The following is a 20,504-nucleotide window of genomic DNA, read 5'->3' on the forward strand; positions in this document are numbered from 1 at the left end:
TAATCCCGGAAGTTTCTTGTAGTATTGCGGAAAAGAGAATAATATCCGTTGTATCATACGAGAATACGCCTATGCTTTTTTTCTTTTATTATACAAGCAAACAATACTACATATTTCTATGTAAACTTTTCTGTAGTTTTTCTGTTGCTTTATTACACTCTAAGACATCAAGTCTCATATTCGCATTTTTCATGGTTAAAATGTGTAACAGCACAAGAATGTATACATCAGTAAAACTACTGAGAATTAAATTCGAAAATTTACGTTTCTTTCAAAAACATCTTATGTTGATCTTATTTGCAGATTTTAAAGGATCATAAAGTCTTGAAGCATGTCATTAGGATGCGCAAATTGACTAATTTATTACAATTTGTGTTGTTGGCCACATGTGGTGCAAGGCTCTCGATTACGTAACAGAGCACATATATTTTTTTTTAAGAAAAACAATAATTAAAGTAATAGCAATGCGTAATTAAGGTGGGCACGTTAAAAGATGAGTAATTAGTACTTTCCTATTTGATTGGTCACCATCAACGTGACCTTTCCATGTTCTTACGACGCAAGTGCCGTCCATTTATGCACAGTTTTGACATTGGAGAGGTCGGTTCATAATCAGCTAATGTGCACTTAGTGCTGTTTTACGACTTCAAACCCAATAACAACGATATTGGACGTCCCAGATTTTATGTGACAACAATTATCTGAAAATCTTGTAGAGACAGAAGAACGGTTTAAACACAAAGGTTATGAGGTGGGGGCAGATGTATACGCTGGACACTAGGGAGTGGCTTAAAAATCATTTAGGATTCAACTTTTTTATTTTAAATAGAACTCACTATATATTTTTGAAATAAGTTATAAAAATCTTTTTGCCGTAACCCAAACCATTCCCAAGTTTCGACTGTCGAAAAGGTACTGCAGACGGTGATATATGCTACATAAAATCTTATGATTATTTCAGTTTTTTTTTGTTCTGGGACTGGATCATGCAGAGTATTTCATCCAGCCAAATTGTCTGAACAGAAAATTAATCACTCGAAAATCCTATACTCACATATGTACATTAATATGCAATTTTGTCTCATTCTAACGTGCTTGAATTCCAACGAACCATTCTTACATGGCATCTGAAGCAGATTTAAACACCCGAAACCAGTTTGGCGTAAAAAAGCCATTTGAAATTAATGAATGGCTTATGGAAATGAATGAAAACAAAAGTGACGAATCACGTAACACGAACAACATTCCGAAGAAAGTGAAGAGGAAATGTAGCGGGTAGCGGCCTCAGTGTCTGGGCAAATGTATGTTAGTCGAGCTTTCGCTATATGGCCTCGGGCAGCCGGCAAACTGGTTTTTCGCTCATTTAATTACTATTTACAGTATAAATCGACAAATTAATTACGATAAAGGCTATGTTTACACGTTATTGATCTGTGGGAACGCGCGATGCTCGGAATTGGTGGAGGAGGGATCGAGATAAGGAATTATTGGGCTAGGTGGAAAGAGTCCATTCCTGGTCGGAAACATTTCTAGTTTTGCCAAAGCAAACAAGGAGGGTTGTTTCCCATATCAGATTACTGGTAATAAACGACACATGCTAAAGTTCACTGAGAGAACTGCAGTTACTGTATCCATTTACTTCGGGAAAATGACCCTTTCACTTATGTACCGAAAGAAGACCAAACGTTTCCTTACGTAACATCCCTCGCAGTAAATTGCTTCATATATTTCACTAACATCAACAAATTAATAAACTATTGCAACTTTTACACAATTAAACTTTAAAAAGGAATGACATAACGCTTTGAAAACGACGAAAAATGATTCCGTAAAGATTTTTTTGCAGTTTATCTGGATAAATACACAAAGGTGTATACGTGTATCTGTTAATTTTGATTTGTCGTCATTACAGATCTTCTCTCATATTTCCATGTGAATAGGACAAAGTCGACAACAATCGTGAATACGAAAGCCAGGTCATTCGAAACCAGAAGTCACATCTGACTAACAACGATTAACTTTACAGGAGAGTGGCTGCAGTAGAAAAAAACGACTACGCCTGCATATTTAACTCAATTAAAAGGATGACATAAGAATGAGTCATCCGGGTTGCTCCCATTCGTACAGGCCCATCATCCTCGGATGGTCGCCCCATGTCCCCTGGCAACTTCCTCTTTTAAACGCCTAAAGGCCATTTTACAATATTATTCCTTCGTTCATGAGCGCTCTTGGAGATTAACTGATAAATAAACGTGCAGTTAATGGGTCATTTGAGCATAGGCGGCGAGGAAAATATTTTATACAATTTTTGCATCTGGGTACTTTTGCTAAATTCTTTAATATGCTGTTAACTTTAATGTCACGAATCTGGCCAATGCCCAGGCTGTAATTCAACGTTTCTATAGGACTGCGCTTGCAGTTTAAGTTGACAAAACACCAATAAATAATTTGACCCTAAAAGCTTTTTTCAAAATTGAGTTTGATTATATACAGAAAATATAAAAAATTAGAAGACAAATAATTATCTCTACGCTAATGAGTCATATCAAACGGTGGACTCGATGCCCTCATTTAACAAATGAACTCAGCTTTTAAGAACTTAAAGTGCTTTATAATGGTCTTCAATTCCATTCTTCGAGGATGGTATTGCATCTTATATTTCACCGAGGAATATGCGGGATATAATTTTCCAGCTATACGAGGTGCTGTAAAATATTCCAAATTGGTGTATGACCATCACTAATATTCTCAATAAATCATTACGACTTGATTTGTATTATTCTTGCGTCTTCGATCAATTATTTAAACAAACACTCCGATCGTTTATTTTCAAAGTGTCATCTGCAAGAACCTTGACAACATCCTTTAGAGACTCATAAATGGGCATGGATGCCCGCTTTGGGTTCGGTTAATAATAGTCGGATACGTTCCCTTCAACATAATTACATACTATCTAGAACAGTGATCTTGCATGCATATTTTCTGAAGAAGTTTGTTTTCATAAAGAAGTGACTTTGTCTTCCTCCGGATAGCTTTTTTAACGATGTGAAAACTTAGGCAAGTGAGTTTCAAAACTGCTAAATTCAAAACATCCTAACGCAAGTAGCGAGTAGTTCCTATTAGTTTTCACGACGTTGGTGAGAGAATAAAGACAAAACTAAAATTAATTAAAAAAACTCAGTTTTTATCCATTTTAAATCTTGTATATTATATTTTTAGCTCTGTATATTATGACATTTCGTGAGTGTAAGTATGTATCTTTAAGGAAAAATTCACCAATATATTACTGAATTTTAGTAAGAGAGTTTATGAGATGAGAGTTTATCAAGATATTGGTCAAAGAATAAAGACAGTGTAAGAATAAGTAAAAAAAAATGTTTAAACCTCCCTGTATATTATAGTGTTTCTAAATTGTGTACCATTACCGTGGAGCAATTCACGAAAATACCTATAACCCTATAAAAAATCTCTTTCGGCGTTCAAGACATCGGTGACAATGAAGGCGACCATAAAATGAGCCAAAAAGGACTATCAATGAAACCTAATAGAATTTTGAATAAAGTAACAGTCTAAATTCCCACCTTGAAGCCAAATTTCAAACGTAGGTATTCTCTATTTTTAGCGTCTGCTTGTTTTTCTTCCTTGGCCCATTCGACATACACGAAGACTTAGTAGCGTGCCAAAAGATACACTTACGTAGGCTAATGTTCGGCCAATTTGTACTTGTGATCTAATTAAATCAGATTCTTGTCAAGATTAATGTTTGGCATTCGGAGAATAGTTGTTATATAGTGTGTCCATGATTTCGACTTGCCCGAAAGACACGACGCTTATTCACGTGGTTATACTTGCGAATGCAGGTTAGCTATCTTATCTTCTGATAAGAACAGTAAGAAACTATAACGACGTCCATTGTGGGCAAGTCACATGGAGAGCACTCTGCATTTAACGTATGTTAGTAAAAAAATTCCAAACCTGATATATACAAACATGCGTTAGTACAAAATTTCGTAAGGGAAAACAATAATTCTTAGAATCCTCCAAATCACAGATAACACCACATTATCAAAAGCTGCATGACTTATCAACAGAATAATCAAACGACTTACCAATAAAATGGCGTACAAATGAAACGAACGATGAACATTTTAAAATCTGCTGTAGCTACCGAAGACTGTTTGGAAGTAATTGAAGAAGTGCTGAGATACAAAAACGACGAAAGGAGACACAAATGTTACGAAGAAAAAGTGTTTATCTTATCTTATCGGCCGATCCGGTACATGTCGATTCCAATTTGCTCTTGGAGAGGTCGATACCGTTCCTCGTGCGGAGGATGGGCTCTTTCACGATACTGAAAGTGGGATGTTTACTTAGGTACCGCGTAAATGGGTGCAGTTAGGTTTTCATCAGATTTAAAGGGAGAAAGATGGTCTTGCTTGTTGATTGATTTGATGTTGATGATGGTTGCTAATTGAGAATTTTATAACAAGTAAGATTTTGAGCTTTTTGATAGTGAAGACTCTTCTCTTTAATTACCAAAATTTCGTTTCCTTCTGATGAAGCAAATATTAGGTGTTTTTTAACTACAGTTTCTCAAATAACTCAGTTGAGTGAGCTGCTCTTAATATATTTTTTATAAAGTGCAGGGAATTCAGTAGACTACTCCACAGAGTGTTCATTTCATATACGAATGTGGGTTTTTATTTTTTATTTTGCTCATCTTGCGAGTCTGGAATATTCAGAAATTCCTGTAATTTTCCTGAATATCACACTTAAACTTCTACAATTTGCCTCTATGCCATTCTGGAAAATCTCCTAGAAACATGCATATTCTCCATATCTTAAAAGTTGATAAATCTTTCCACTTTAATTCGCACCTCTCAAATTTACTATTATCTTCTACCCGAAACACTGTTCCGGTTCTGTCTTTTGTCACGTCAGTTATGGTCCAAAGCTAAACAGATGAAACCTGGAAAATCTGGAGCTCTAGATTGTACCCAGATACATTCTATTTAATCTTCCACGGAGACGGAAAATCTAAATTATCTGTCAGTCATTTCATTTAATAATACAATAATTGGAACATGGACTACAGATCAGACGACACAGGAGAAGAAATATTCCACAGGGCCAGTTCTAAACAATAATTTCCTGAAAAACAGATTGTTTCCTGAAAAATCAAAAATCGTTTTGTAGATTTGTTTGCACCACGAAACTACTCTCTTGAATGCGTAACTTTTCTGCCATTTAACCAACTCTGTATCTATTACCGTTTGCCAGCTTCCTATACTGGACATCCTTATCTCGGACACACCGTATTTCCTGGAAATAGGAATTGAATTTGTAACATTCTTTATTTACCCAAGAATCTTGACCATAATAAGATATCCACCCCAATTTAACTGCAACCCAAATAACCAGGATACGTTTTTGTTTAACATGACAACGCTGCTGAAATAAAAAGCAAGAAATAATCGTTAATCCGAAACTGGCCTCTGGAAGACCGGTTTTTCTGGACCAAAAAACAAAGACGGGAGCACGGACTACACAAAAGCTTGGCCTCGAGAGCAGAAAACTAGCGGTACATAAGCCTTGAAACTAATCTGTAAAGACATAAGCCCTCTATCTATTATCATAGTGTATACCTCGTTATCGGCCTGGATGTCGCAATCCGGCGACGGACGACGTCGTCCTCGTTGGCAGCAACGGGTGGTGCGTCAGCAGTAGGGCGTCGATGCCGCGCGCATATCACTAACACCAAATAACAAGAGGAAGACGTGTTATCCGTCCACCGGCCTAAGGAATACTGCCAGAGCCAGCCTGCAGACTACAGAAACGTTGCCTGGGCGTCCAGCAAGCCATCTTCATCCTCTAACAGCGCCCTTCTTGCTCTTCGCCGCCTGGCGAACGTCGAGGGGGCTGCAGGGACGCTGACAAAGCGAAAGCAAGAAATCGATGATGGTCTCCTCGAGGGTGATTTAAACATGCTTTCTGTACCAGCCGGTAACGTGACTGTTACTGGCAAGACCGGCATAACATGGCTGGCGCACGAGGTCACTTCAGCACAATGGGACATTAACAATCATAACTAGTATCAATGAGATCCTCGCAGGAAACAAATTGAAAGCGGACTAATTAATTATAGTACTTACAAAGTTGCGATCGGGGGTTTGATAATGTAGTCGCTTTTCCTTCGTTTCCGAAAAATACTTCCTTCCTTCCTTCCGTTACATCGAGCTTACGCTCTATAGAATGAACCACACGCGATGTTACTGGCTTAAAATTGTGGGTAAAGGAAACTTCTATACCTCTTATGATTCTTTCTAATCGGCAATACGACTGATGAAGGTTCAAAATCGGCATGAAATCTCCAGATGATCTCCCTCCACATTCTCCACTAACCCTCATCATAAGATATCACCACGACTCAACGGGAAAGTTTCAAAGATTTCTTAGAGCCCCAATCAAAATAGGGAATATCACCAGAAAACTACGAGAAGATTAATAGGTACCTTGCAAAGGTTCCAAAACAGCTTTATTGTCAAAAATCTCGAAGCAGGGATATGGCTGTTATTTTCTTAATAGACTCTCAGTGATTTCAGTCTTATTGTTAACACTGAAGCTGACAGTATTGTGAGGAGGCTCAGTTTTCGAGGGTTTATTTGTGAGAAATAACAATTACCTGAAGAGATATCGAGGAACATTGTTGATATCGAATATCAATGTATGTATATCGTAGTGAAAATGAAGTCTTTAGTAAGAGTCCTTATGTCGATATAGCCGGATGGTTATCTGGTTTCAGACAATGAAACTCTCATACTTTATTTCTTGCTTATTTTCAACACTGTTAAAATTCACATTTCTTCAGAATCCTCATCCGGGATTACGCTGAATTCGGTTAAAACTATTTAGGACACTCGCAGGTTTCCAGAACCGTCCCTTAATTTAATGTTAATTGCCCAGCTTTGGCACTCTCTAAAATTCCATTAACTTATCCGCAAATTTGCCGGATGAACATTTACTTAAAAGCCTTAAAGACATTCTCGGGTTTCTATTAACTTAAGAGGGCCAGCCTTAAAATTCATATCAATCGTTTATCTTGGGCATCTTCTCAAATTTCATAAAATTCCATTAACACATCCTCAGATTAGTTCGGGTTACAAGTTTTAGGACACTCTCTGATTTCTACTCATTTTAGCAGTCGGTGCAAGGTTTTATTAGGAAGTATTCCCATAGAGAATCGATCGTGGTTGAGATATGAAGGAATCAGGAAAAAGGTATTGATTCCGAATGAATGGATGAAGTCTCTAAATGAAATTCATCCAAACAAAATCGGTTAGTTTATTCAAATCTACACTGAAATTTGCTCTAGAATATCATGATAAAATTTTACATTTTGAGGCACCTTAACGATGGTGCTTTTGAAGAAAAGCAAAAAGCAAATATCCGAGAGAGTAACAAATTCCTTGTGTTTTTGGAATGCAGTCATTCCAGTCTCTCTCTCACTCTTCCAAATTTGATTTTGGCTAAAGCGATATAAATATCTCGGTTTTACTTTTTACACGATATATAACATGATCTTCATCTTATCCACGTGTATATTTACCCATTTGACTCATTCGTGCTATTCTTTCATTAATTTCTTTCTAACGCATGAAAATTCGATAACATCATCTCGTTTTGAAGAAGCCTTATTTCAAGGAAACACTGGCGCTTACACCCTGAACAAACACACATTTATCGTTCTATATTTAGTTATGTAAGGACACAAACATTAATCCGAATTGTCTTTATAGGCTATCGATCCTTCGAACTAGCCGTGTTGGGAATCCTTAGAAATGACAGAGTGGTGGAGAGACCCTCCTTGGCCATCGATTGCCTAGGACGCCCATAACACCCTGTGCAAGAGGGTGAGGGAGGTGTACGCCAGCGTCAAGAATCCTAGTATTTTATCAATACTGCTAAATGAATTTTTCATCGTTCCATTATGTTTTCTTAGTAAATGTTACATATGACACTGGAAACTTCCAAGACCCACTTCTGCTTAAATCTGATTGAGCTATTCGAATATGAAGTTAAAGCTGTGATTGTAAATATATAATTTCCCATGTTTGAATAGTCTTTGATGTTGCAAAAGGGGTGTTTACAGTCACGCCACCTCCAGCAATCGATGGCCTCGGAGGGTAGATTTAGCTGGCGCCCCGATGTTCCTGCTCCCGTTCTAAAACACTTCTTGTACAGATGAAAGGGAACAATAGTTACTTTCACGTAAAAGGAAACTTTCAATTCAATGGGAAACTTGCAAAATTTTCATCGTTTATTTGGATGTCAGTGTGTCTATCTATGAGTTTTTATTCTATGCAAAGAGCATTTTTGAGACCCAGTCATTGCGTTCTCAGATGATATGATTGTGAACTAATAATGACAGGAATTTCCCGAATTTTTCCTAAGACGTGGAAAACAATGGTGGAATATTGGAATTACACCTAAACGATTAATCAATTGGGGATGATTTTTAAAGCTGTTTTCATATCTAAATTGCTTTTGTCGCTCCCTCACTTTCGCATGTTTTATTCACAAGATGAAAATGTCAATATAAAATGAGTGCTCTCAATATATTTTCGAGTTTTTTAGAGTAAAAGTCTTAGAATAATGTACAGATGAAATAGCGTTAAGTTTTGGCTTTGGTATGTACCTACTTTGGTGCAAATATTTACTGTTGCACGTCAGTTTAATCGGTACACATTCAAACCCGCTTATTGAGGATATAAAAACCTAAATGTAAGAGCAAACCATCCGCTAAAATGTGTTGTAATCTGCATTACTACACTTCTTGTAATATTGAACTAATGATAAGGTAATCAGGTAGGTTAATTTAGGTCGTGAAGTAAAGCCGGAATTTTACACTTTGGCATGCTTAATCCTTTAGATAACACGTCGTAGACGTTGCCTTCGAGCTCTTTTATGTCCTCTTTGTTCGATATGAATGACTGATTACATCTTATCATTTATTGAACATAATCTGTTTGTTTTCAATTATTGGGCAAAGTCTTTCATTTTTTTCTTTTAGGAACAGGACTTATTTGGGAAGCACTTGTTTGGATAATCAAGTGCTATTTACACTGGTTAACAGATAAACAAGATTAGAAGGAGTAGGTATATGATGACACGGCAGAGTTAATGCTAATGTGTAAAAATCCGTTTTCTTTAGCGTTATTTTCATAGAAAAAGTTGAGAAAACTCTGATAACTGCCAATATGAGAAAAGCGTTTTTAGCGAAGCACCGGGTACCTCGTTAAAACTCAAGGTGGTGCGGTACTTAAAATAAACCGAAAAATTACCCGAAAGATAAAGGTTTCAATATAGCAATTTACCGTCGTATTACAGCATGACGTCTTCTACTAGCACTTTATCTGGTTCTTACGTGGTTGAAAGGTTTGTCATTGTTTAGTTAGCTATCATAACCTTTGAGCGATAAGGCAAGAATTTTTGCAGTACAAATATGTAGGTACCTATTGGTAAACCCCTTCTCCTTAGTGTGTCTTGAGGAGTAGTGGATGGATGATTTGGAAACAACTTAAGGTGAACTGAAAGTAACGTAGAAAGTAGGAATGTTGGGAAATTTCGATAACATATCTTTGAAATAGGAACTTAAATGAATGTGTAACGTGATTCATCATTTGAGGAAACACTCCTCAATTGTCGATCCTGTCTGTTTTAAACGACAAGGATTATGAGACATATCTAGGGCTTATGTGAGACATCAACTGCATGGTTTTCCAGAAAATTCTGCCCTTTATGAAATAGATGTTCCAAAATAAATGCAAGAAAAAGCATAACATATAATGAAAATCAACTCAATATTAAACCATTACATAAATACATGTTAATTGGATGAATAATGAATCCAAGGCCAGAATGTTTTAATATTAATAACATCTTGATCTGAAGGTGCATTATTGATAAATAATGTGGCGCAGCAACACCAATTATCATAATTTTTTGTTTCGATCCTATACGAATGTTGTCTAGTTCTTTTGTGTGTTAAAGGTTGAGAATTCAGTCGAAACCATCAAAACCAAACTTACGTGATTACAGTTAAAAATGTTAACTGGCACACAGCAATATAAATATTTTGCATATCTTATCACTAATTATATGCTTTCCGGTGTTGTTCTTTGTCGAATGTGGAGTAACAGGAAATTCCTGCATATTACTGAAAAATAAAGGTAAACTGAAATATTCAATAGCTCTTTTTGGGCGGAAAGAGGAGCATAAAGTCTTCTTGAGATTGAAATCTTTAAATATCTGAACCTTTAGTTTGCTATTTCTTCCTGGTGGCCTGAAATCGATGGTTCTTTCCTTTTAACATGTGTAGAAATCTGAAGCTTACAATTCTTACCACTGAATCGAAATTTTTCAATAAAATGCACACTTTCTAAGAGCAATTTTTAACACATTTTTCCATGAAAATTTGCCTTTTCTTAATATCAACGCAGGCTTCCGACTGGGAGCTGCTGTTGCCTACACGATGTAAAAGAACGAAATCCAGTCTCTCCGGCTTCCAGAGCATCGTATCCGGGTTACAACATACAGCAGATGTGTGGATGAATTGCACAAGTGATAAAAGAACGAGACAGACAGAGGTCGATGGCACGGCCCTGCTGAAGAACTCGACCTGGGAGGTTATTGTGATACACAGCGGGAACTATTTGGATAAAATGACATTAATCATCTATTTACACTGAATCAAGGGGAGGACGAGATGCCTAAAGTTACATAATATGTAAAAATTGTGTAGGTAATTGGAATTAGGGCGTATAGAGTATCAGGTAACAACGCGTTTTCCTTGATCTGCAAATCAAGTATCAAATTCAAATTTAGCCATGGGAAAAATTTCAGAATTTCGCTGGAAATCAACTCACCTATCCAAAAAAAAAATCACCTCTTAGGGAGATAAGTTATAGAAATTTATCTTTAAAACACCTGATCGTATCGCAACACTTCAACGTTTTTCCTTAGATTTTAAACCAATTTCAAATTTTTTTTATAATTATCTTCCCACTTAGTGAACTTTTACCTAGCACAAGAGTTCCTTAGGCTCATGTAGAAAATGAAAAATGTTACTAAAATCTGGATGAAGACATTTGAACGTAATTCCAAATGATAAAGGAGACAAAAGGGATTCTTATTTTTTATTTAAGATTTAGATCATCATAATATGAGTATCTATACCTAAGTGTCTTTCTTGGGACAAAATTATAAACAAAAAATAAGCTTAACTCGCGAAAAACAGTGGCTGGGAATTGAAACATTATTGACCAACCTTAAAAAATTATCATGGAAAAGGAATAAAAATCGGAAGAGTTGAAACCTACATGAAAAAAATTGTCTTTCAGCTTCAATTTACCCAATTTTAATAGTGACTAATATATTCTTAGCCAACTGCATTATTCACTGTCAAAGTACCAGTTCCTGGCAATGCAATATGCATATGGTAAAGTAGGCCATAGCCTATTCAGAACATTTTTTATAGCTTTGGCAGTTTCGGTACAAGTTAAAACCCATCGAGTCCACCGTTCGACTTCTATTCCCCGCTCCACACCGCAATGTTTTAATATACCAGCCACAAAATACTCGACTGATAAGCTGTTATCGCGGGCTGTAAACATTACACTTTTAAGAAGTCTGCATTTGGTTGAACGCAAGAATTAATCAAATATAGGTTAAACCATAAATTGTGACATGTGATATGTTCTATAGCTGCGAATTGCGACACGTTTTTAGCTCTAATTGAAGTAAACTAGTCTTGATTAGTTCCGCAGGGTTTCTGGGGCCATCAGCGATAGCGTAGAAGACCTACGAGAATGACTAACTTAATAACGATAAAAACTTACCGAATTGATTACTTCTGGATGGGCGATGATGAACGACGAGTGCTTTTGATCCAGGAAATTTAAAGGAAAAAGAGACGCCACGAATAACTACTAAAACGCCATCGAGTTCTCGATTGCACGAAGTTTGGCTGCCTGCTTCCTCGATGCTCCCACTCGCTTTGACTTTGGCTTCAAATGTTCTTGCGTCACCTCGTCGAGCACTGATATCCAGGACACAAGACGGATTAGCAGATATTACATTGGAAGACCGTCCTGAAGGGCTTCGTGGCCTGAAGTTGGGGTTCAAGTCTTAGACAGGAAGTTTCTAATGAAAAAGTCGAAATAAGGGAGTTTAGAGAAATTAACTGGTATATAGTAATACTGCCTGTCCACATATGAAAATGTCAGCAATTCCAGGCACAACCAAAACTGTTAGACTTGACTTCCCTCTAGAGGACTGAATACGACAAAAAAAAACGAATAAGACGCCTCAAGTAATTGTAAAGAGACTTTGAGGCATTAAATAAAAATAATTAAAGACCCGAGGAAGTTTTGTTTCTGGACAAACTTCAAGGATTAAATAATATATGTGATCTAATGAACAATAGCCATAAGCATCTTGTCGTGTTCCTGCAGGAACAAACTTTCCTCCGCCAAATAGTCCAGAATTCGTAATTTTATTAATAATACGTTTGTGATTCGTGTAAGAAATAATTTAAATAATTGTAATAAGTAAATACCTACCTAAAAATTTAAATTATTAAACACGAAAAATCTAACTAAACATACACTTGGGGAACTGAAGTATCAATAATAATGTATTCTTCTCTTGTCTAAACAAATATTTTAATTTTTCTAAAGGATAATTTCCATTGGACAAACTATATTTCTTCATTTTATGTATATATTTTATCATTTAAAGAGGCAGTAGAAATTTCTGTCTATTATTGATTGATCTACTATATTATTGTGGCGCCCTCTCTAAACCATTCGACAACACGCGACACCCTAGTGTTACACGCCGAGGTAGATTTCTTCTTCACTCTGATTTTTAGTTTCACCACATGGAAAACGCTACATCTTCTCTATGACAGTAAACTATAGTAATATTCATCAGTAACTGGACTGTCCGTGCTTCGTCTGGTTTTATTACTTAATATATGAAAATTTTTATACATTTTCATGTTTTAAATGGAAAGTTATATATCATTTAAAATTGACAAGGACAAAGATGCCATCGCCGTTAATTGATAAAAGCTGAAAACATTTATTGAGTCAATAGGTATTGAAAAGACGCAGTTCTAATCGAGTTCGCAATTGTCTATACAACAAACAAATCGACACGTGGTTTTACAATAAAATGTCACACGGGTACGACGCTTTGGAATTGGAAGGCTTTGGAAACAAAAGAATGACGCTTTTGTTAACAGTGTTATTAGCATCTCCGCTTTGCTTATTCCGTTTCACTTACGGAAATGATCAAATTTCAAGTGAAAATATGAAAAAAATTTTGAGAAGTTTCTACCGACTTAAAGGTTAATTAAGTAGAAAATTAACGAGCATTCGTATAGAACTGCGACCAGTTGAAAACAGATAAAAACCACGCTTTAAAAATTCGATTTTATTCGACAGTACCTAGAATATCGTGTTGTTTATGTTCGGGTCTCCGAAACCGCACAATTGCCGAGTAGCATGCTTGGAAGGAGTTCAAATTAAATCGAAGTTAAAATTTTGTCGATTGAAAAGAAAAGCTTAAACAGACCTGAGATCGGGCAGTACAATGTGTGCTGCATCGACAATAAACAGCAACTAAAATTTCTTATCATCGTATCTAGTTTAATCTCTCTTTTTTTAATTTTATTTTCTGAGTTAGTCATTAATATATAATAAAAAATAAAAACTACTTGAAAATTGAACTTAAAAAAATATGAAACGATTTCTCACATAGATTCCTATTTCAATATCGTGTAGCTTCGCTCCGTACCGGTACGAAATTTCATTGTAGTAAAGTTATTTATGCGATAGTTGAAGAAAAAGACAGAATGGTACATGCCACTTAAGGGCAGCAATATCGACCCTAACAAAGGAAAGAACCACGTTAGGATTGCGCTGCATCCGCTAAATAATGGGGTGAACAAATTTTGAACAACTACACAATTTTTCAATTTAAACTTTTATACAATTTTTTAAACATTTTTTTCGATTTGAGCAATTCACAACTATTCGAAAACAACCACAACTTTGGAACAAAGGACTCAATTAATTCTCTACGCTGAAAACACTGCATAGATCTACGACCACTGGATAGATTAGAACAGAAAATAGGTGACAAACAACCAAAATTCTACCTCCACCTCTGCGACATTCATGTTATACAGGGTGTTAGGGAAATAACTTTCGTAAGTTTAACCAGTGATTAAGAACATCGTTTTGAACAATAAGGTTCCTTACAAGAGAGAAAATCCAATAGTTAAAAAAAATGTCAAAGTTGGTAATTTAAAAGCTATGATAAGATTTAAAACTTGAATAAAATGTGGAGAAACGTACTTGACAGATGTTGATTGTTTGACATGTAACAAAAAACTTAAAATTATTCAACAATAACATTGCTAAAAGTAATTGAAAACTGAATTAATAATTTAAGCGGTAAAAATAAACGTAAGCGACAACGCCGCACTGAACGTGACGGAGAAAGGGGAGTAAGAGGAGTTTGTTTTTGTTATGATTATTTTTTGTGGCCCTTAGGGTCGCTCTTTTTCACTTTGCGGGTGAAGCGATAAGACATTGAAATGCGCAGTAAACAGGTAGATCCAGTACCTCAGTAGTACATGAGTTATGTAGCCATTTGCGTTATGACGTGGTCATCTGCATTTCATCTCATCTTATCTGACATATGTATGAACCAGTGCAAAGACGCCTGGCGGCATGGACAAGTAGAGCCCATTAGAGGCCATCGAGAAGGAACCACCCTTATTTTTCAATTTTGTCATGGACTATACGTCCTTCCATACTTTTAATATTTTAGCGTGATTTCGTTCTCGCTAAATGCATCTTCTGTCAGTGCATGCAACAGATCATCCACCAAAGTTAATTTGGGCGAGCTTTACGTGATTTTATTCTGATTTATTAGCAGTACCTACGTGACAATGTATTCTGCAAACGAGTATCATGACATGCTTTTGATTTATGGAAAGGCGTCACAAAATTCTGAAGAAGCTATGCGCATTTACAGTAATCGTTATCCAGAAAGAAAACTTCCAGCTCGACAAACATTTATGCAAGTATCCCAAAAGCTTCTAGATACAGGTGGTGTTATTCCTACATATCAAGGACAAGACGTTTTGATTTTCCGGGGAAATTGTTGTATTTACGACCCCTCTTGTAAGGAACTTTTTTGTTCAAAATTATATTCTCACTCACTGGTTAAATTTACGAAAGTTATTTCCCTAATACCCTCTATACCCTACGGACATTTCCGGGTCGTGACATAAACACAGGAATCTCGAGATTTTTAATGGATAGACATTGCTGTGCATCCCACACCATCCGACCGCCAAAACGTCTGGTCGGGTGTCCTTTAGAAGATTTTCCGCATGAAAAAAGATTAATCGTCTCGACGAGCACTTTAAGATGTCTCAAACCGGGTATCGATACATTGTAATGTTTCCGAGATACAACGTTACTTACGTCCTCAATTTTTGCAATTTTTTGGTGCCAAAAATGTGGATTCGAAAAAAGTGTTGTTCCGAGGTTCCGCGACCCCAACTGAGATATCCACGGTTAATAAAAGTGCAAGATTTTAAATCGTAATTTAGAAAATAAAATTTGATGTTCTTACCTTTTAAGTGTCAGTTGTTTGCACTTTGAGCTTGAGCGGAAATTATTTGTCAATTGTGGCTCTTTCGGAGGCAACTCTAGCGGTTTCCAAGATTTTGTGAAAGTGTATAGTACATTATGCAAAAACATGTTACTAATACAAATTATAAATAATATATCGTGTAAATTAAAAAAAATCTGATCAAGTAGGCCATGGAATTATTTGACAGCGAATTCGTATGCCTTAATATGTTCAGCGTAATCTTGAACATAAATGAACCAACCTAACCTCATTTAAAAATACTACTCTGGTTACCTGCATTATTAGTTGGTTTTTATTAAAAATAGTCTTTTCCAAGACTCCATAGACTTATGTGTTACTTAGTAATAGTTTTCTGGGTGCAAAAAATGCTGTTTACACTCAAACAAATAGCTTTTATAGTTGAGTCTTACTTTCTGGAGTTCGTTTAGTTGGTTTACCACTTCCTGATTTTCTTTGAACATTACCAGTTTCACGAAATAATTTGACAACATAATTCAAAGTGCTACGAAACTGCGGTTCCTGCATTGCAATGTGGGGAAATTTTTGATGAAACTCTTGAAAACAAAGTTGATATTTATAGGCCCATTCTCCGTTTATGAACTCGCCATTCCTAAAATAAGATTCAATCATCAAGGCTTTTTGTTTGAGTGTAAATATCATTTTTTGCACCCAGAAAACTATTACTAAGTAACACACAAGTCTATGGAGTCTTGGAAAAGACTATTTTTAATAAAAACCAACTAATAATACAGATAAACAGAGTGGTATTTTTAAATGAGGTTAAGTTGGTTCATTTATGTTCGAGATTACGCTGAACATATCAAAGACATACGGAATCGCTATCAAAAAATTCCATTGCTTACTTGATCAGAATTTTTTTAATACACACGGTATAAAAATGAGAGATTTTTTTATGAAGATACTTTTTGTGAAGTAAATTCTCACATTACATAGGTTTTATTGCAATATCGCGTAAGCCTGCCTCGTAGGTGAACAAAGTTTTTGATAATCTCTTGAGGAATCACTTCTCAATCTTTCCTCATTAAATTTTGAAACTCTGCTCACTGTAACTCATTCATTTGCTCGATCTATGTCATTCTGTTTCAGAGCTTCATTTAGAATTAGCGTTTAAAAATTTAATAAAACCTTGTAATTTTCTTCAATTCGTAATTTGTCACCCATTAAAGACCTATATCATTATTAATAAATATTTAAATAATTGTAATAAGTACATACTTAAAAATTTTAATTATTATACGCGAAAAATATAGCTAATTACATAGATACAAGTAATGATACCCTTGGGAAGTCAAAGTATCAGTAATAATGTATTTTAAAAACACTTTTAAATGTATTGAGTCTAAATCAATATTTTAATTCCTCGAAATGATAAATTTAATTCAACAAACTGCATTTCTTCTTTTTCAATAATTTCTATGCGATTATCAATCGATCTATTTTTTACTGTACCGCCATCTATGAACCAGTTGATTCATAGCATACTAGTGTTGCAACTGCAGGCATGTTTCTTCTTTGATTAAATTTTCAATTTTAACTACTTACTCCTAGACGGCGCAACAACAAATTTATGAATATCTTCAGTTGTTTTGTTGGTTTGATTTGATTGTGGTCCCGGAGCCTCGAAAAAGCATTTTTTGGCACATTAAAAATCGCAAAAATAGATATCAAAGTGACTCCGTATCTCAAAAACGAAAAGAAACTTAGGAAATCAATTTGCGTAAGTATTACTCCTTTGTCCCAATAAAGCTCTCTATTTTGCATCGAGCTTCAAACTTCGGCAGTCGTAATCTCCATGTAGCCCTCTACACGTGAATAACTAATGTCTTTCAATAAATTTATATATTTACAAAACATAAAAACTTAAGAATAGATCCAAATAAATAAGCCAAATGTACAGAAACATGTCTAGGTAGGTAATCATTCTCACTGATGGATATGTTCACTTTCATAATTTAATAAATATATGCTAATGAAAAAATACTAGAATAAATATCGAAAAAACACAGTAAAGTCATTTGTCACGCTCAGAATGAAAGGTCAATCTTAAATGACTATACATTTTAACTTTAATTTACAACTTCTAACGTGACATTAACAAAATAATATAATATGCCAATGTGATAAAAAAAAGTGAAAAAAAAACGTGAAATTACAAAAAAGTCATACATATATTTCAGGAATACGTCGGTTTTTATTTATTATTTTTGCGGACTGAATACAATTTGAATCCTCTGAAGCAAAACTCTAATGAATGTCGAACATTTCAGAACGTAATAGAAGTTGTTTAATGTATGCAAAGTTACGAACTACTATGATGGCTAAAACAAAACAACTCTGACTCAAAAAGATAAATAATATAACTTCATACTTCCTCCAGTGGATAATAATTAAAATTCGGACACCTAAGGCAAAACTGGAATTAATGTTGTTTGAAATTAGAATAAGCAAACAGAAACATACCGAGAAGTTTAAAATTTAATACCAGACTCAGTCAATAACATATTATCCAGGCTAAATATTTAGTCTTTAGCATAGACTCTGTCATATCCTCATTGAATGCAAAAGTAGAAAAAAATCAGAAAAGCTTTTAAGGTCAATTATTCTTAGGAATAAAACAATGCAAAATTTAGACTTAAAACGATGACCCTCCAAATAAACTCACAAGAATGCTTATCAATATTTTTAAGTACCAATATATCAGTTCCAATAACTTTGTCAACCAGACCGTTTCCAGAGAAACGTCGAATGAAGCTGCAGATTAGCCATTTGGCTAACTTATCAGTGTCCATGGAAATTATCCTCTTGGAAAAGTTAACAGAAGTCAACAACAAACATTGTTCATTATTTTGTTTGGTTATCAAACATAATGCGAGGTTACTTCCTTTTTCTGCTCTGTTCAGTCATATTTATGGTTAGAGTATTGTATTTCCCCATCGATGCCCCCCGATGAAGGCCTAACCTCACTTTTTGAGCCTCCACGACTCTGCCTCCTCCTTTTGTTATGGAGATCATGTACTTCATGCAATTGGTTGAAATAATTTTGTTGCTGATAGAAGTCTTCAGTAACTTTGGAGGAGAGATGCGCCAAGGCTTGATCAGTTACAGCATTTCCATAGGAATCTACAGCACCTGGCGGTGAGTCGTAGGTGAACTTGTTAATGGCAAGGATCGCGCTGGGATTAGTGTTGATTGATCCCTGCTTAGAATCTTGCTTTATTGGTTGTCCATAGGAATTGACTGCTCCTGGGGTATCGTAGCTGGATTTGCCATAATCGTTTTCCAGAGGATGGGTTTCGATATGAGGAATCTGTAACAATGTATGGATATTGGAAATAAAAGTATTTAGATTTGCAAAACGTTGCCGACTTGATTTTTTAACCAGAAATATTATAAACTACCTCCTTACGTGTTTGTCTCTCGGTACCACGAGTGTTCTTCCTTTCATACTCGCCTCTCCCTAATCCTACATTTAACACGGATGAACTTTTACTTGTCAATTAATTATTATTAACCTGTTATACTAAGATCAAAATATGCCTATCAGATTTCGCATCTCTGTAGGCATAATGTTATATTATTTATGTACTTTCGTCGTTCATCTTGATAAAGCGGTCGCGGATTTTGACGAAAGAGAAAGGAAGCTATAGAGCGACAATGAACTTATAAAAGGAATCTTTTATTATCATTCTGATTAGCACGTGATGGATGATTAAATTTAAATAAATTAGATACGTGTCATTGGTGTGCTGATTTTTCTATATTCGGATCATCGTTCGCCCACGTCTACAATCTGGGTAAAAGCAGAAAATATAAAAAGTGTCTTAAGTTTTTCCAACATTCGAATTTCTTTGTCGTTTTAACGCGAATTTCCTTGGAATAAAGTAAAAATCGTGTTCAATTTTTTCCAGAATTCAGAACCATGTACCTGCTATAATACCTAATATAAAGATTGATTGGGGAGGGACTTTTTTTAAAAATTGTTTAAAGGCTACCGGACTAAGGCTGTAATTGATGACCTAAAAATGCCCGGAATCAGGATTTCTCTCTTCAAACTAACTGACCCACATTCGTATGTTCAACGTTGACTTCAATGCCATAAAAGTCGACCAAACCTCGCCATTATTACGTACGTTCTAGGGTTTCAAATTTCCGGAAGTGAAATTACAGCTCATACGACGCCCTATCAAAGGGCGCTCTGTCGAAATCTATAAATCAAGCTAGAATTCCTATTAATCATTTTTCGTTCTATAACACGCAGCTGGCACTAATGATGAAAAATGTGTTTGTTTTAAAACAACCTCATTTTTAGTCGACCATCCCCTAGCGATAATGTTCATTATCGCTTAATCATTCTGAGGGGCAACTGTATCTTTTGACGTTGCTCTATAGCATATACATCTATATTTTTTAATCTTCGTTGGAAATTTAAGTACAAAAAAAGGGAACTTTTTTTTAACATAATTTCCATACTAAACGCCTTTAAACTATCCATTCGAAAAGTGCAAATTTCGTTCCCATTTGCCTAAATATGAAATACTGCAATAGAATTTGCATTATTAAAAACGTATAATTTATTTTATACGAATGTTTCAAACGGCTTTATATTTTTGCTGTAAAGTTCTAATCGCAAATGCCATGAAAATGGTAACGGGCGTAATACTGCACCATTTGTTACACACTAAATGAATGCAAAGTTGGAACAGGTATGTTTACTTTTATATTCATGAGAAGGGTTTTATGTTGGCGGC

General features: G+C 35.4%; 2 protein-coding genes and 1 long non-coding RNA gene across 6 annotated transcripts in view; 1 reads left to right on the forward strand and 2 right to left on the reverse strand.

Annotated features, from left to right (window-relative positions):
- LOC136415910 (zinc finger protein 142-like) overlaps positions 1 to 12,227 on the reverse strand; it is a 43,983-nt gene extending 31,756 nt beyond the window's left edge. Inside the window, exon 1 of one of the 3 annotated variants that reach the window (XM_066400817.1) lies at positions 11,898 to 12,227. The gene's annotated coding sequence lies outside the window, so the exon portion shown is untranslated. Of the gene's footprint in view, positions 1 to 4,109; positions 4,238 to 5,645; positions 5,808 to 11,897 lie in introns of those variants that run through there. The other 2 variants (XM_066400818.1, XM_066400820.1) reach the window with 2 other exon arrangements.
- Positions 4,244 to 8,358, forward strand: LOC136415915 (uncharacterized). The gene is made up of 3 exons (XR_010752656.1): positions 4,244 to 4,374; positions 7,797 to 8,089; positions 8,138 to 8,358. It is a non-coding gene; the product is annotated as an uncharacterized lncRNA (long non-coding RNA).
- Positions 12,228 to 17,971: 5,744 nt separating the features above from the next.
- LOC136415913 (uncharacterized) overlaps positions 17,972 to 20,504 on the reverse strand; it is a 40,068-nt gene continuing 37,535 nt past the window's right edge. For both annotated transcript variants that reach the window (XM_066400825.1, XM_066400826.1), the window contains one exon: positions 17,972 to 19,063. In XM_066400825.1, coding sequence (XP_066256922.1) covers positions 18,653 to 19,063 — 411 coding nt within the window. In that variant the 3' untranslated portion in view covers positions 17,972 to 18,652. The remainder of the gene's footprint in view (positions 19,064 to 20,504) is intronic.

This window comes from Euwallacea similis, chromosome 21 (genome assembly GCF_039881205.1).
Source record: "Euwallacea similis isolate ESF13 chromosome 21, ESF131.1, whole genome shotgun sequence".
In the NCBI taxonomy this organism is placed as follows: Eukaryota; Metazoa; Arthropoda; class Insecta; order Coleoptera; family Curculionidae; genus Euwallacea; species Euwallacea similis.